We start from the raw sequence: 18,267 nt of genomic DNA, 5'->3' as shown, positions 1-18,267 counted from the left end.
GAAGCTCTAAACTGAACGTTTAGTCAATGTTCCATCGTGAAGTGGGTCCGATTTTAGTGGAAGAAGGATCAATAGCCATCCCAGAAATGGGCCGATCAATACCACTATCAACTGGTCTTAAATGGAGGAGGTTCTTCAAAAGAAATCATTGTGCTCTTTGTCTCAGAGAAAGATGTTTTCTCTGGAAGACAAAAGACGGAGAGTTTCAACTCTGCAGAGGACGGACAGACAGACGCTGGTTAAACTTCTACAGACACTTTCAGACCAGCTGTTCTCTCCTGACACGAATGCTGGAGAAGAGAAAAGCTGCTTTACTAATTCCACTGATTTCCTCTATGTGCAATAATCTTTGCTTCTGCACAACATTCTCATTTTCGCTATTGTTGTTTTTCACTATTGTGTGTATTCTTTCCTAGATTTGTAAATATCTACACTACCTTTCAAAAGTTTGGGATCACCCAGACAAGTTCATGTTTTCCAGAGATGGGGACTTGAGACTTGATGACTTGGACTCGAGTCAACTCGAGTCGCTGTTTTAATGACTTGTGACTTGGCTTGAAAAAAATAAAATACTTGCGACTTGACTTGGACTTGGAAGTTAAAGACTCGGGACTTGACTTAAGACACGATGACTTGAATGACTTGAGTGTTATTATTATTATTCACATCATGTTTTAAGTTTGAATGACGTTGTTGATATGTAAAATGCTGGATAGTCGAACATAGGCTTTTAATTTGAAATCGGCTTCCCGTATCAATCAGCCCCTCGGGGGGGCCTCCATGGCAGCGCCCACCGCCAGATATCAACATGTCAGCCGTACCAAAGGTAATCACCTTCGGGTATCAGGATTTCTATCAAGACGGTAAACGACGAACAGCAGTTTGAAAGACGTGAAAATCACAGACAGACGACAACGTCAGATTTCATCCAACATTTGAAGACCCATTCGGCCCAGTAAGTGCTTGTCAATTTGTTAACAGAGCCTGTTTACATTGTCTGGTTAGTTGGCATTTTCTCTAATGTTAGCTTAATATGACAGTAAGGAGTGGGGGATTAGCTGCTGCCTTGGGTAAAGTGCACCGTCACACAATCAATAATACTAAAAAAAATGTTATTCTCTTCATAAGTGCTTGTCAATTTGTTATTAATATCAGAGCCTGTTTTGTGTGTGTGTGTGTGTGTGTGTGTGTGTACTTGTTTCTGCTATTCTGGTGGGGACTTTGACCTGACTATTAGCTATAAAGGTGGGGACTTGTCTTACGGTGGGGACCTAAAATGAGGTCCCCACGGGTGGCAACACCGTTTTCTTGGCCATATTGTTGTTAATAAAAAATGTAAAAGTGCAAAAACGTTTGTTTAGGGTTAGGCATTGATTTGGTGATGGTTAAGGTTAGGGTTAGGGTAAGGGTTAGGAGTTAGATATGAATGGGAGTCAATGGTAAGTCCCCACCGGTATAGAAAAACAAACATGTGTGTGTGTGTGTGGGTGTGTGTGAGTGAGTGAGAGACAGTGTGTGTGTGAGGGTGAGTATATGTGTGCACATGAAAGTGTGTGTGTGTGTGAGAGAGAGAGAGAGAGAGAGAGAGAGAGATATTTGTCAATGTGAATGTGTGTTTGTCATGCCAATAAAGCCTCTTTGAATTGAATTGAATTGAGAGAGAGAGAGTAGGACTTTAACGAAGTTTAATATTAGCTGTTATTTGTTTTCATGGTTTGTTTCAATGCAGTGTTCAAAAATCATTTCATTTTGCGTGTGTGTGTTATCAATAATTTACAATAAATAATTTTATGATGTTATTACTGTTTAGTTTGATTCTATGAGGTATTTTACTGAACATGAGTATTGACAAAGCAAACCCAAATTATCTTTTTAACATGTTGGGCACATTAGCCAGTGATGTTTACTGATAATTACTTATATCTTGTTTTTTCACTCTTTTTAGATCATATTCTGCAGGTAAAATTACAATCATGTGACTTGACTTGGACTTGACCTATTACAGGACTTGACTTGACTTGCCCAAGAAAAAAATACTTGGGACTTACTTGAGACTTGAAGGTTAAGACTTGAGACTTACTTGAGACTTGCACACGTGTGACTTGGTCCCATCTCTGATGTTTTCTAAAAAAAAATTCACACTTTTATTCATGAGCTAACATAATTGCACAAGGGTTTACTCATCAAGGAGTCTTTCAACACCATTAGCTAAACCAATGTAGCATTAGAACACAGGAGTGATGGTTGCTGGAAATGTGCCTCTGTATGTAGATATTCCATTAAAAATCAGTTGTTTCCAGCTACAATAGTCATGGACCACATTAACAATGTCGAGACTGTATTTCTGATTCATTTAATTTTATCTTCACTGAAAAAAAAGTGCTTTACTTTAACAAAAAAGGATATTTCTAAGTGACCACAAACTTTTGAACGGCAGTGTATACATTTTTACTTTATTTTCATTTTTCACTCCGCCAAGGAATGCGACAGAGTTATGTGACGATCACAGTACGTTTGTACGTCCGTCTGTTTGCAACATTACTCAAAAACGGACTAAAGGATTTTGATGACATTTTCAGGAAAGATCAGAAGTGACACAAACACCAAGTGATTCCATTTTGGCAGTGATGCCTCTTATAGTCTGGATCCACGGCTTTGTTAAAGATTTTTGTATCATTGCGAGATAGCAGCATGGCGTCACTATAACCATGACAACAAGTGACTCTACTTCAGTTTCCTTCTGATGATCACATGATTGCGATCCTATTACTGAGTACTACTACTACTACTCAGAACTTATCCGTCGGAAATGATACAAGGAACAATTGATTAAATTGTGGGGGTGTTTCCAAGTCCCATCATTTCCCGCCACCCACTACATATTTAAGTCGTGATTCGGAATCCATACATGACATACACATGCATAACACATGCCTGTGCACAAGGTCATTTTGTTTGTGGTTACATTTATATTAAATGGCCACATTCTATGGTGCCGTGATTTCTGACACAAATTTTTTCAAGATTTTAACTGTTGGAAATGATACAACTGAGCAGCCTTGGAGGAGTACTGCACTCCCTGAGTACTTTTCTTGTTTATTTAGTTATTATATGTAGGCACATCTTAATAGCACAATAAATTTAAATGCACACATGTACAGTAGATAGAAGACATTTATGTTTGCTTATATATCAGGGCTTAAAGAGTTCCATTGCCATGACGGAATTCCGTCAGTTGGAAAAATTAAGAAAAAAAACATATCATAAGCGCATATTGACTGGGTGCCTCTTTTTCTGGCTTGCGTGCTTTGTCAATGAAGTTGTTTCATTCATTTGGTCTAAAATGTCATATGCGCAAGGTTACAGGCTTTGTTGTTGTCGTACCTCGTCACAATACATCTATCCTGATAGCAAGAGTACATAGGGACTTTTATTTTGTAGGTGATGCGGGAAGTACATGTACATATAGGCTTGAATTTACAGCAGAAGAAGAGTTTCTCTGCTGTAAGGAATACATTTATCATTGTGGTTTTGAAGACATGACCTGATTTACACAATCTACAAGAACAATGCAGCGTTAAAAGCACACGGGACATCAGGAGCTACTTGTTCAGGCTAGCTCCAGCCGGGGGAGGACAACGCGGGAGTCAGAGCGGGTCTCGGGGTCTGTGAACCAATGCATGGAAGCTGTCCGTTTTCAGGCCTGCTCAAGTTAAAACTCGGACTCCTAGCTAAAACTTACATCATGTCAAGGGACTCAGAGGGCTTGCCTAGGTGATGCTCAGGTCGGAGAATCTTACTGTGCCTTCAGCCAGTGGGCTTCAGTGCTTTAAAATACGAGTTGGAGAAATATTGCACAGCCGCGATGACGGCATGGATGGCGATTCTATTTTTGGAACAGCTACAGCGATGCCTGTAGAGGATGGAGCATGGCAAACTTTTCACAATCTGTTTACCAAACTGCTGGAAGTCATTTCTTCGTGGGAACAATGGCAGAAGAACAGGTAACTGACACACACTGCTTGTCATCGTTTGATGTCCCCTTAAAATAAGGTAAATTGCCTACAACAACAGCGTGTTATCAGTGTCCTTTATGCCGCTTATTCCTAACAATTTTTTCTATATATGAATGCGCACGAGACTCATAACAACACAGTCCTGAAATATGAATGTCTATGTTATTATTATTATTATTAATCAAAGGTGATTGCTGAGAGTGACGTATCAACGTCAATCTAAAGCACATGATTGGCAGATGGGAGGAGAGATTTGACAAGAAAACACATTCTTTTTTTGGCTTAAACGACTCAGCAATTATGGATGTGCTTTTTGTGAAGGAAGGTACAGCATTGGGAAACATCGACACAGGAGTTAAAAATAGATGGAGATGGGCATGGCTCAACGAAAAAGGGGAAAATGGCTTGCTTTATCGATCATGGAGTAAAAAAATTAAACAACCAGGTGCGTGCATGTGTGTAATATGCCATAAAAAAATTCAGTATGGAAGTAATGGTAAAAAAGTCCTGGCCCACCACCAGTCAGAACCCACACACAAGGCTGCAGTTCATTCTCAGGAGCACACCTCACGCCTACCTGGGACCTCGGCGACAACAACACACGCACCGGCATCAATGGCTGATCGTGTCTGCGACCTCAAAGTCCCAGTGTGCGCTTTCATAGCAGAGCACGACCTTTCCCTAACCAAGTCACAACCGTTGGTAAAGCTAAATCCAAGCATGCGGTAGTGATAAAAATGCACTGTCAAGACTATCCATATCCAATACTCAGGCATCATATTTTTGTACCCATGGGTTATCAGCAAGCTACAAAGCTGAACTTGCATCTAAACTGCAGGGTGTACATTTCTCCCTAAACATAGATGAAGCAACGAACGAAAATGTGGACCGCATTCTAAATGTCCTCATCAGATTTTTTGATGAAGAGCGGGGCAAAGTGAGTACACTTCATCTTGTCTCACGAAAAGCTAACATCGCAGACGCCAAAACACTTACAAATACAGTGTCTGACATCCTGGATTCCTACTCCATAAAGTGGGACCAGGCAGTTTCAGTTCTTCTCGACAACTGCAATGTTATGAGAGGGACAAAATCTGGAGTGGAGACACTAATAAGAAAAGAGAACACTTCCCTCCTTAACATCAGTGGGGACACCGTTCATATGGCATCAAAATGGCTATGGCTGCAAAGGCCCTTTTTACTCCATTTGAGGGATATGTGGAGAACTTTTGTAGGCATGTCTACTGTGACATCGAAAAGTTCCCAAAGCAGAAGGAACTGTTCTCAGAACTTCAGTCCCTGCTTCACATGGAGCCAAAGTCTCTCATCCGTCCCATCAGCACCAGATTTTTGCAGATGCTGGATGTCTGCAACAGGCTGGAGCAGCTTCTCGATCCGCTAATTGTACACTATTACAGCATTTTGTCTCCAGTAGACAAGAACAAGTACAGGTAAATATTTTCTCATTCTTGGTATTACCTTTTTATATGGCTGTGTGACATTAATATTAAATAAACATGAGCTATGGTGCCACATTCATGTGGTTCTTTATGGTTTATAATTGGGGAACATATTAAAATAGATTTCTCATTTTTTGTTGTGATAAAAAAATAACTTTTTTAAAAAATATTTTATGTCCAGAGAGCTCCTGAATCACGTCATTCAAAAGCGGCATGTGACACAAGATGAGATGGCCAGGATGTAGATAATTCAACAGGAGATTCACAAATCGGCGAGTGTGGAAAGCACAGAAAACAGGAGAAGAAAGGACAGCATCAGTCTCCTGTTTTGGGAACACGAGAAGCTCACCACTCTGATTGATCTATACAGAGGTGCAGTATGAACGGAAATATATAAGATTCTCTTTCGTTTTTACATTGCTCATCATAAATAAGTTCACCCTTTTACAATGTTGCTCTGTTCTCTAAAATTATGTAAGTTAAACTGATGTTGTAAATTTAGCCTTGTCAGCATTTTAGAATTTAATTTTGTTTCACTGACATATTTACTTTAAATGTTCATTTTAAAGGGGTGTACTCATTTAATTTGAGCATTGCTTGAGATTTTTTCTTGTACAAATGTTTAGTGCATTATGTGTCTGCAAATGCATCAATTCAATGTAAGATTAAGAGGCAAAGTACAGAAATTAATGATAAGACTGTCACAATGAAAATTCTAATTGCAATTTGCTTTGTTCTGGTTTGTTTTCAGGAGTACTCCCAACTTTCCAGAGCTTCATTAAAAGACTGCAGCATGAAAAACCCCTGATTCATGTGCTACATGCGGAGATGGTGGTACTTGTGAGGGAGCTCCTGTCCAAATTCATTAAGCCATTCTTCATTCCAGTGACAGTAAAGGACTTGTTGAAAGTCGACATTTCAAACAGAGCTCTGCAGTATCCAAACAAAAATCTTTGCGTGGGGAGATTTTGCGTGGGGAGATTTTGCCAACATGCATTAAGTCAGGCAAGAATTAACAAAAGGCCTTGGGTTCCGCAAATTTACGAATCCCTTCGAGCGGGCTATATAAAAGCAGCAGTGTTTCTCTTAAAAAATCTGGCCCTCGACAACAAAATAATTTTGTCCTTATCTGCACTTACGCCGTCACTCATTTCCCAAGATTCACTCCTGAATGCATTCACTACCTTGGCTCGAGCCTTGCCCAATGTGTTGGAAGAAACAGAAGTTGGCCAGCTTGTGGAAGAGATACGGGCATACCAGATTGATCCTGATCTTTAAGAGAAGGCTCAGCACTTTCAGGAGGAAACTGCTCGAATCGCTGTGGACTGGTGGAGCCCCATATTATCTCAAGAGATGCCAGCTGGGAAGGTGAGATTTCCCACTTTGGGAAAAGTGGTCAAAACTCTTCTGTCAGTCTTTTCAGGCCCTCTTGTGGAAGGTTCATTCAACATCATGGATGATATAGTGGAAAAGGACAGGGCTGGCTTAAATGTTGAGACCTATGAGGCTTTAGCCATTATCAAGTCCCACTTAAAGGCCTCAGGAAAAACCTCTCCTCATATTGACATCAGCACTGCAATGAGAAGAATGTGTCTCACTTCTTTCTTGAGGTATAAAACACATTTGGAGAAGAGACAGGAGAAAGTAAATAAAGACAAGGAGCTGAAATTAAGGCAAGCTGTGAAGGTTCTCTCAGCCATTAGGGTAAAAAAGGTTAAAAAAGTGTCGAACATTGCCCCAGCCAGGGGGTTCACTACTCCTGCAAAGGCTTCCACTTCCAGCACCACTGCTCCTGCAAAGACCTCCACTTCCAGCACCACTGCTCAAGCAAAGACTTCCACTTCCAGCACCACTGCTCTAGCAAAGACCTCCACTTCCAGCACCACTGCTCTAGCAAAGACCTCCACTTCCAGCACCACTGCTCTAGCAAAGGCCTCCACTTCCATCTCCAGCACTCCAGCAAAGGCCTCCACTTCTATCTCCACTGCTCTAGCAAAGGCCTCCACTTCTATCTCCAGCAAAGGCCTCCACTTCTATCTCCAGCAAAGGCCTCCACTTCTATCTCCACTGCAATAGCAAAGGCCTCCACTTCCATCTCCAGCACTCCCGGAAAAGCCTCCACTTCCATCTCCAGCACTCCAGCAAAGGCCTCCACTTCCATCTCTAGCACTCTCGCAAAGGCCTCCACTTCCATCTCCACTGCTCTAGCAAAGGCCTCCACTTCCATCTCCAGCAAAGGCCTCCACTTCTATCTCCACTGCTATAGCAAAGGCCTCCACTTCCATCTCCAGCACTCCAGGAAAAGCCTCCACTTCCATCTCCAGCACTCCAGGAAAAGCCTCCACTTCCATCTCCAGCACTCCAGGAAAGGCCTTCACTTCCATCTCCACTGCTCTCGCAAAGGCCTCCACCTCCAGCACCACTTCTCCTGCAAAGGCCTCCACTTCCATCTCCACTCCTCTAGCAAAGGCCTCCACTTCCATCTCCACTACTCCAACAAAGGCCTCCACTTTCATCTCCACTGCTTCAACAAAGGCCTCCACTTCCCCTACTACTGCTCCAGCAAAGCGGCGGTCTAAAGTGGCAATGCTTGAAACCTTTGATTTCAGTTTTAAAAAGCAAAAAACTAGATTAGAAATACTTCCTTAAAGAGAAATTAAACATCAAATCAACTTTTTTTTCAAAATAAAGAAAGAGGACAAGAAATAAAACAATTTTTTGCCACAAAAGTGTATTTTTCACAAGTGTGCATTTAACTGTGAAGATGATGACTGGGACATATAGACAACACTATTAGACATCCATTCATACATTTTATCACTGGAAAGAAAAGTTGATTTTATGTTTAGTTATTCTGCAACAATGCTTGTTATATGTTTGTACAATTTCGAAGCAATATGTTCCGTCAAGTTCCAAAGTTTCTGAAATTAATAAAAATAACCTTTGAATAAACTTGTAATTTTGTTATGCTTTTGATGCTTTATACCAACTTATGTCGATTTTAATATCAATGCTGTTTGTTATAAAGGACATTGTTCAAATTTAAATTGAGAAGAACGCACAAAGTTTCACTTAAAAAAATATTTTGAAAGTTTTCAGTCAAAGGATTTTTTTTTACTTTAACCCCTGTTATATATATATATATATATATATATATATATATATAATTTACATTGTCAATCTACTTTAAAATTGAAATAGGGCCCAGATAGCTCAACTGATTGAGTGGGCGACCCACACACAGGGGCTATAGTCCCCAACGCAGCGGTCTGGGTTCGATTCCAGCTCAAGGCCCTTTGCTGCAAGTCTTCCCCCCATTCTTCTACTCTACTTTCTTCTCTGCCTGTCAACTTAACTGGTCAAATAAAGCCAAAAATGGCAAATAAAATAACTGCACTTTCTGACTCCTTGTCACCTGAAAGCAGTGCAAAGATGTACCTGCTGAAGGCGTAAATGACCAGGAAGTTTCCGACCATCCCCGTGACGCCGATGGCAAGGATTACGGAGCCAATAGTGTAGTGAGCATGGTCGGGCACGTCCACGGTGGGGTAGGGGTGTGGGGCCTCGGCAACCATCGCCACCTGTTGGGTTAATTTACAGATCACAAACACAAAACCATTAAAATGAAACCAAGCTATTGGTTGAAACCGAGAATTAATTCCATTTTCCGACTAAAAACCTTCAAACTTGCTGTTGAAGTGACATGAAAGCAGACGAGAGATTAAAAAGTCCCTCATATCAGAGACATTATTATTCCATCCAGCGGAGAACCTTCACATTCACAGACCTCGCTAATCACCAACTGTCGGCCTTAATTCCTTTTGAAAGACTAATATCGCCACAAGTCCTGCACATCTCTGTTTCTAATTAACCTGCTGTCAGCTTCCTCCTTGTCGTAGCTCACATCTCTTCATGTCGTCTCCCTGTTGCCATGTTGACAACATAAATTAATCCACTGCCAGCAGAAATATCAGGCACAGCTAATCACAGACGGAGGTCAGTCAGAGGAGCTGCTTGTTTAATTTGACTCGCAACCAAATTTGGATTTTAATAAAAACATGGAAAATTCCTATGGAATCTGGTCTGGCAGCTCCCTGTGTCTTCAACAGCCACAGGAAAGTGTTTTCCTTTCACTTTCACGAAACACAACTGAAAACATAGAGTGATTATATTTGTATGAGAATATGGATGAAGGCAAATGTTCTCACTCTACCACACCCAACCACAAACAAACAGCAAAATTATGGAAAAAAAAATACTAAAAAACAACCACATAAAGATGCAAAACAGCTAAAATACACAAAACAGCGAAAAAAGATGGGAAGCAGCTAAAAAAAAACTTACTAAATAGTTAGAAACAGATGCAAAACACTATAGAGACCCAAAACAGCTCCTAAGACAAAAAAAAAAAAATAAGATTACCGCGACCACCTTTGTCTGCAACTGCAGCATTATTTTCATCACAGAGACATGGCTTCACCCGCTGATCCCCGACACTGCAGTTCAGCTAGCGGGCCGCACGCTACACCGGCACGACAGAAACAGAGACTCGGGTAAGATTAGAGGAGGGGGGCTTTGTGTTTACGTGCACGAGTGGTGTAGTAAGAGCAGGATCATCGACACGCCCTGTTCTCCTGATTTAGAGGTTCTGGCAGTCTTGTGCAGACCTTTTTATCGACCAAGAAAGCTGACGGTAGTTATTGTGATGGCTATTTACATACCACCGGATGCTAACATCGGCGCAGCCCTTAGCCTCTCGCTCGCTACCCTAAACAAATAGCAACTCGCCCATCCCGATGGAGTATTTATCGTTGCTGGGGACTTCAATGCTTAAAGTCTGTGCTCTTTAAATTCGTCCAGTATGTGAACTGCGCCACCAGAGGGGAGAAAACACTGGACCATGTTTATTCCAACCTTAAACATGCTTACAAAGCCACCTCCCTCCCCCACCTAGCTGGGTCTGATCACCTGTGCTTGTCCCTCACACCTGCATACACCACTCTCAAACAAAAAAAAACAAACAAAAGGAAAACAAAGCCACACACAATGAAAATAAAAAAAACTTGGCCTGACGGAGCTCTCTCTCAGCTTCAGGACTGCTTTGAACACATCATTTGGGATTTATTTGACAGTCAGGACTAACAGGAGCACACAGACTCTCCTACATCAAAAACTACATGGACATTGTAACAGTTCAGAAACGCATCTGGGGTTTCTCAAATCAAAAACCCTGGATGACCAGCAATGTCCAGAAACTCCTCAAACTTCGCAACACCGCCTTCAGGTCTGGCAACAAACTCCAGTACAGCGAGGCCAGAGGCAACCTGAAGAGAGGAATCAAAGAGGCCAAGGCAGCCTACAAAAAGAGGATTGAGGAGCACATCACTGACAATAACCCCAGGAAGATGTGGCAAGGTATCCAACATATCACACAGTAAAAGGACAGGAATCCTGTGTCTGTGGACACTGGCCCTTAACTGGCGGAGGAACTGAACCGTTTCTTTGCCCGCTTCGAAGCTGTCAGATCCACATAATGCAGACCACACCTACAAGCCCTCTGCAACAGCGCCCTAACACTCCATAAACACCAAGTGAGATGGGTGCTCACAATCCTTGTCACAAGCCACCGTCCCTCCCTGCCTAAAATCATCAACAATCAGCCCAGTTCCCAAAAACACATCAGCTGACAGCCTAAAGGACTACCGACCAGTCGCTCTTACACCCATAATCACAAAATGCCTTGAGAAACTGGTGGCAGAGCACATCAAAACCAAACTGCCCCCCACACTCGACCCGCACCAGTTTGCCTACAGAGCAAACAGATCCACTGAGTAAGCCATCGCCATAGCTCTTCACAAAGCGCTGAGTCACCTGGAACACCAGGGGAACTATGTGAGGATGCTCTTCATTGACTACAGCTCAGCTTTCAATACCATCATCCCGGACATTCTGGTTGACAAACTCTCTCCTTGGACTGCTCACATCCATCTGCAGATGGATAAGAACTTTTTAACAGACCGCCCACAAACTGTCAGACTCGGCTCACACCGCTCCCCCACCATAACACTCAGCACCGGCTCCCCACAAGATTGTGTACTGAATCCTTTACTGTACACATACAACTGCACACCAGCCCATCTCTCCAACTCCATCATCAAATTCGCTGATGATACCACCGTGGTTGGGCTCATCTCAGGAGGAGACGAGTCGGCCTACAGAGATGAGGTTGGGAGACTGTCAGTGTGGTGTTCAGAGAACAATCTCACACGGAACACCACAAAAACAAAATAACTCATCCTGGACTTCCGCAAACGCAGCTTGGACCCGGCCCCACTCCTCATCAACGGGGTCTGCGTTGAAAGGGTCCACTCATTCAAACTTCTAGGTGTTCAAATTTCTGATGACCTCTCCTGGACTGTTAACACCACGGTGGTGGTAAAGAAGGCCCAGCAGCGACTCCACTTCCTGAGAGTGCTCAGGAAAAAAAAACACCTGGAGGAGAGGCTGCTGTTGACCTTCTACCAAGCCACCATTGAGAGCATCCTGGCGTACTGCATCACAGTGTGGTTTGCTGGGTGCACTGCAGCCAACAGGAGAGCGCTTCAGCGAATGATCAACGCTGCCCAGAAGATCACTGGCTGCCCCCTTCCCTCTCTGGACGATATCGCCAGCTCTCGCGATCTCAGCAGAGCAACCACCAAGTGGCTCAGCGGGGAGTCACTTCAGCATGCCCTAAGGATCAGAGCAGTTCATGTGAACAACCCAAAAGATGGTCTTGAATGCTTATGGCAACTATGGCTTGGACAGAAGTTATGGCTCGGCAGAGGTAATTGAAGCATCCCTCTTCAAACGTTTAGAAATGTTCCCAAAGATCTCTCACAAAGACTCAAATCTTGTTAGGATTGTGGGGTGTGGAGAACCCAGGCGCAGACATCACAGACAGAACACTGGGCATGGTTAAAAGGATTTATTAACAAAATCAAAAACCTTTACAAACTGAAAGCGAAACTGGAGTGGACAAAAACTAAACTAGACTGTGGCAAAATGACAAGACTAAAAAGGGTACTTACAAACGGAGACACAAAAGGCTAATGTAAGAGCAATGGGAGTCCAAACAAGCATTGAGTCCAAAGGGGGTAAATCCAGAAAAAGGTGAAAAAAATGACAGAGTCCAACAAACTGATATAATCCAGCGATGTAGGGAAGGTGGGGAGAGGAGTCAGAAGCTGCATGTATCCAACTATGCGCCAGCAAAGAACTGAGGGGAAGGCAGGGCTTAAATAGGAGGGAAAGGGAACCAGGTACAACGAGTAAGCAAATTGACTGCAGCTGACAGTGATCGGATGATGAGAAGACAGAGCCAGGGGACAAGCGAGTGGAAGAGAGACAGAAGGAGAAGACACAGGCAGAGGGAGACAGAAACACACAAGCCAAAAACACACACTGAAGGGCAAAAAACACTGATGGAACAAACAGGCTTAGGTCAAAGCAAAAAACAACAGAATCCAAAAGGGTTCAATCCAAACGAGGGGAGGAAGGAAAAGTGGGAAAGGGACAAAAGGCAGCAACAGGGCAGAATCCTGACAAATCTGTTACAAGAGCTAGCAGATCTTCTTCTTGAGTTGCAGTACACAAAAGATGAAAGCTATTTGCCGGGTCATAGTTTTCTTGACAGCTCCAGGGAGATAAACTCAATAGTTGAGAAGCTCCCGTACAGTCTCCAAGAGTTGTGGGTCAAACAAGGGTCAATATACAATTAAAGCTGCAAGCAGCGTTGAAAGGGTCCTTGTATCCTTGCTGGTCGGCGAACCCAAGCATGCCCACCAGGCAATGCTGCGACTGACAGTGTATTTAGGACCATAAATGTGACAAGGGCTGGATTCTGAGCACACAGGTCAAATTTCAGGCAGATTGGAGCATGTACATGCTGTTTATGCAGCCCTTTCTGTCCATCCACTAGGTGGCGCCATCCCTGTGACTGTATATTAGTCTATGAAATTCATCAGGACTGGACTCTGATCAAACATGTAAAGTTTGAGGCAGATTGCAGCATGTACAGGGGATTTACACAAGACATCCTTCTTCATGGCATAACATTAAAGTTCAGGTTGCCGCCATGGCCACGCCCTTTGAGTTTTGTGAATAATTTTCACAAATATGCAACCTGAAGGCGTGTTTTATATATTGTCCCAAATTCAGGTGATTTGGAGTTATTGCCTGTGAGAAATGAATTGTTGAAAATGACCAAAAACACCAAAAATCTGACATTTAATTAAAAATGGCGGACTTCCTGTTGGGTTTAGAGAATGACTCCAAGATACTTTTTTGTTGGCACTGACGTGCTATATATGCTTGCTAAATTTCATAGTCAGAGATGAAAGTCTCTGTGGAAGCTATTTTTAAAAATGCTGTAGGGGGCGCTATGGCACATGCTGTGAATGTATTTTGGCCTATAAATATGATCAGGACAGGACTGTGTTTAATCATATGAGGTCTGAGGTAGATTGGAGGATCCAGAGGATAGATAGGTAGTACTTGATGTTTCATGGCGAACCATCAAACTTCTGTAGGTCGCCATGTCCACACCCTTTGACTCTGGAAGAATATTTTAATAACTTTTGATCATGACATCGTGTTGTATATCCTGGCAAAATTTCAGGTCTCTAGGAGTTAAATCCTAGGAGGAGTTCGCTCTCAAAACTTAAAAAAATAAAATTTTTAGACTTAATTCAAAATGGTGGACTTCCTGTTGGGTTTAGGGGATGGCTCCAAGAGGCTTTTTTGTGCGTCCTGATGTGCTCTATATGCCTCCCAAATGTTGTAGATGTAGGTGAAACGTGCTGTAGGTGCTGTTTATTAAACATACTGCAGGGGGCGCTATAGCACATCCCCTGCAGAGAGGTGCACAGTGTTCTTCCTTGAGACGATTGTGATGTTTGTGGTAATTTTGGTGAGCTGTTGAGCATTCCAAGCCTGTCATAAACTACTTTGTTTGTCACAACAACGCGTTGCCACAGCAACAGCATTTAATGAAATGTCAAAATCTTCACACTGGCATTGTCAGGGGATGACGACTGAGCTGACCAATTTTCAGAATGATATGACAAAGTTTGAAGCAATGGTATGGGCAAACATAATGTCTAAACTTCTTGTTACCAATAGGTGGCGCTACGACTTTTCCTAAATTTGTCAGCGTGGATGTCCTCAAACTTTGCCTGGTGTCCACCACATGAAGTTTGGGGCTTATAGGATAAGGATTTGCTGAGATATAAGCAATTTTAGTCGTCATGGCGAGACATCAAAATTTGCCGTGCCGCCACAGACACGCCTTTTGATGACAGGTCACCATTTTCACTGTGAATCCTTGTCAACATGTTTAGGTTTATGTCACCACATTTGAGGTGAATCTGAGAAAGAGGCAAAGAATAATACATCAAAGTTTAAAAAAATGACATTTTCTGTTGCCAGCAGGTGACGCTCTGACTGTGAATGGATTTCATCATATGGATGTGATCAGGGCAGGACTCTGATCATACATGTAAAGTTTCAGGCAGATTGGAGCATGTTCAGGGCATTTATACAACATTTGAAATTTCATGGATCAAAATTCCAGAGGCTTGGAAAAAGATTTTAATAACTTTGGATCATTAAGGCCTCCTGTATGTACTGGTCAAATTTGAGGTGAATTGGAGTTTCCCCCCTAGGAGAAGTTCGCTCTGGAAAAAAATGAAAAATGGGCAAAATCTGACATTCAACGCAAAATAGCTCACTTCCTGTTGGGTTTAGAATGAGGCTGTCACTGACTTTTTTGTTCAGCCTGATGTGCTGCGTATGTGTACCAAATTTGATAGCTGTAGTTGAAACATGCTGCCCGTGGGAAAGTGTAGGGGGCGCTATGGAGCCATTTTGGCACACACCTTCACATGCCCTAAAAAATATGAAATTTTTCACCAGTTTTGATGTGTGTGCAAATTTTCATGACTTTTCAAGCAGGTTCAGGCCCTGAAAAATGCAGCTGTTTTGGCAGAATAATAAAGAAAAAACTCTAGGGTTTCAATAGGATCCTAGGCACCGCTGGTGCCTTGGACAGTCAGTGCCCTTGCACCGCCTGTCCTTGGCACCCTCGGTGCTCGGACCCTAAAAAGGACTATGGCATTGTCTTTCCACCCTTCTCATACTTTGTGCAGTTTGTAAATGACCATGCTGAAATGAAAACAGACCCTAGCTTCATATTACAGGGCCATAGCATCCCTTCCCCTAAGTTTGACAAGACACAAGTCAAACAAACCAAGTACAGAGTTCCTATTGCAGTGAATAAAACAGAGATTGGCAAACCAAATAACGCCAAAACTACCTCTTCCAGTCCAGATCAACAGTGTCCCATTCATCATAAGCCACATTCTCTCGCCAAATGTAGGGGCTTCAGAATGAAGACACTGGACGAGAGAAATCGTCTGCTTAAAGAGCACTCCATATGCTATACATGCTGTTCATCTACAAATCATCGAGCCAAAGACTGTAAAGCTGTAATTAACTGCTCCGAGTGCAATAGTGATGCACACATTTCAGCTATGCATGGCGGACCACCCCCATGGTCACCTAAAGACCCTCACACACCCCCATAGAGTGATGGCAGGGAGCCAGATGCCCCTACCTCTGTAGTTACCACATCCAGCTGTACAGAAGTATGTGGGCCAGGGCTTCAAGGCAAGTCATGCGCAAAGCTCTGCTTAGTCAATGTTTACTCAAGAGCATCCCCTGAAAATAAAAGAAAAATGTATGCCATGTTAGACGATCAAAGCAATCTGTCGTTGGCCAAATCTGCCTTTGTTGACATGTTCGATGTACAAGGTAGCATACTCCCATACACTATCAATACATGTGCAGGGTTATCAGACACAGAAGGTCGCAGGGCTAATGACTTTGTAATTGAGAGCATAAGTGGAAAAGTGTCCATGTTACTGTCCACACTGACTGAATGTGATCAGATCCCAGACAACAGGAGCGAGATACCCACTCCAGAGGCGGCTGCTGCTCATGCCAATCTGCGGCAAATAGCGTCACAAATACCTCCCCTGGATCCATCAGCTGATATCCTCCTTCTTTTGGGCAGAGATATAATCAGAGCACACAAAGTCCGCAGTCAGGTAAATGGCTCTAAAGATGCACCTCAACGCCTTGACTTAGGATTGGTGATTATAGGAGACGTTTGCCTTTCGGGTGCCCACAAACCCACAGTGAACTCTTTTAAGACAAATATTCTCAACAATCGGTGACTCAGCTTCTTCACTCCTTGTAAGAACACAGTCCATACCAAAGAGAAATACACAGACAAATGCTCCTCCCTTGAAGATTCACGTGACGAACTAGGGAAACACCTTTTCAAACAAATGACAGATGACGACAAGGTAGCTCTTTCAGTAGAGGATGCGTCATTCCTAAACATTATATGTTAAGGATTCGAGGGAGCTCAGGCGCAGGGAGTACACAGACGAAGTTGCAAATGTGAATGAGGTTTATTGTCTCAGACACGTAAGGACTACAAGTCCCAGATTGGGAATCACAACAGGAAATAAACAAGAACGGATCTTGGCCATACTACTAGAACACAAACAGCGAAGACTAGAGGACAGGAGGACTTATTCTCAATAACACAAAAATCTCTGATTCAAAGTGGTATCTTCCATGCGAGATCATCTCCTATAGACTAAACTATTAAATCAGGAACAAAGCTAACACAACACACAACGGTTACGGCAACAGAATCAAAAATACTCCAGAAGCAAAGCTACTCTAGATGAGAGTCAACAAAGAATAAATACCACTATTTACTTATCTTTAGCTTAGGCAAAAATCTAGTTTTCTTAGTTACTAAATAAGGAACGAACTAGGATGCTCGAACTTGGTTCCAGAGAGACTGGTGGAGCGGGTTGCAGCAGGCTTGCGATCCAAGTGGTAGGTGGTGTGCAGGGACCACAGGTGAGTGGACGGAACACCAGAAGACTGGGTCTACACAGATGATGGCTCTCTCCTTAACCATGGACTGAGCGGTTGGTGGTGGTTCGGAACTCAATGCGAGCAGGAGCGGCTGGACCGGGCACTGAGGCAGAAGAGCAGAGAACAAAGTTAGTGCAAACGCAAACTAGGACTGTGGCCAGAGTAACTGACTGAAATGAATTACAGGCGGTGTTACTATCCGGCACAGAGAGGTGGGTGGCGTCTGCTTATATTGTAGGGGATGAGGATCTGATTGGATGCGCCCAGCTGCTCCTGCACCAGCTGCTAATGACTGCGAATGAGGAACACCTGTTGTCGCTCTTGCCTGCAGGACCAACCTAGAGAAGGGAGAAGGGTGGCGAGGGAGAGAGAGAGCAGGGAGGGGCACCAACAGGGCCCAGCTGCGGCTGGTTTGACATTATGCATAACGAGTTTAGAAAAGATGAGGCAAATAATTGGGTAGCCCCACTCCCATTCCGTTCCCCAAGACAGCGTCTGCCCCACAATAGGGAAAAGGCCCTCACTCGTCTGATGTCACTTCGCAAAACACTGAAAAGGAAAACTGAGATGAAAGAGCATTATTTTGAGTTCATGGAGAGAATCTTTAGGAAAGGCCATGCAGAGCCTGCCCCTCCTCTCTTCTCCCAGCCAGAATGCTGGTATCTCCCTACCTTTGGCGTATACCACCCACAAAAGCCCAAGAAAATAAGAATAGTGTTTGACTCAAGTGCTCAATGTGACAATGTCTCTCTCAATGATGTTCTGCTTAAAGGACCAGATCTCAACAATAGTCT

General features: G+C 43.1%; 1 protein-coding gene across 1 annotated transcript in view; it reads right to left on the bottom strand.

The window, feature by feature from the left end:
- opn4a (opsin 4a (melanopsin)) overlaps positions 1-18,267 on the bottom strand; it is a 73,467-nt gene that overhangs the window by 21,649 nt on the left and 33,551 nt on the right. Inside the window, exon 2 of the mRNA XM_051959640.1 lies at positions 8,915-9,057. Coding sequence (XP_051815600.1) covers positions 8,915-9,057 — 143 coding nt within the window. The remainder of the gene's footprint in view (positions 1-8,914; positions 9,058-18,267) is intronic.

This window comes from Acanthochromis polyacanthus, chromosome 15 (genome assembly GCF_021347895.1).
Source record: "Acanthochromis polyacanthus isolate Apoly-LR-REF ecotype Palm Island chromosome 15, KAUST_Apoly_ChrSc, whole genome shotgun sequence".
Taxonomy (NCBI): Eukaryota; Metazoa; Chordata; class Actinopteri; family Pomacentridae; genus Acanthochromis; species Acanthochromis polyacanthus.
This window is presented reverse-complemented; position numbering and strand designations above follow the sequence as displayed.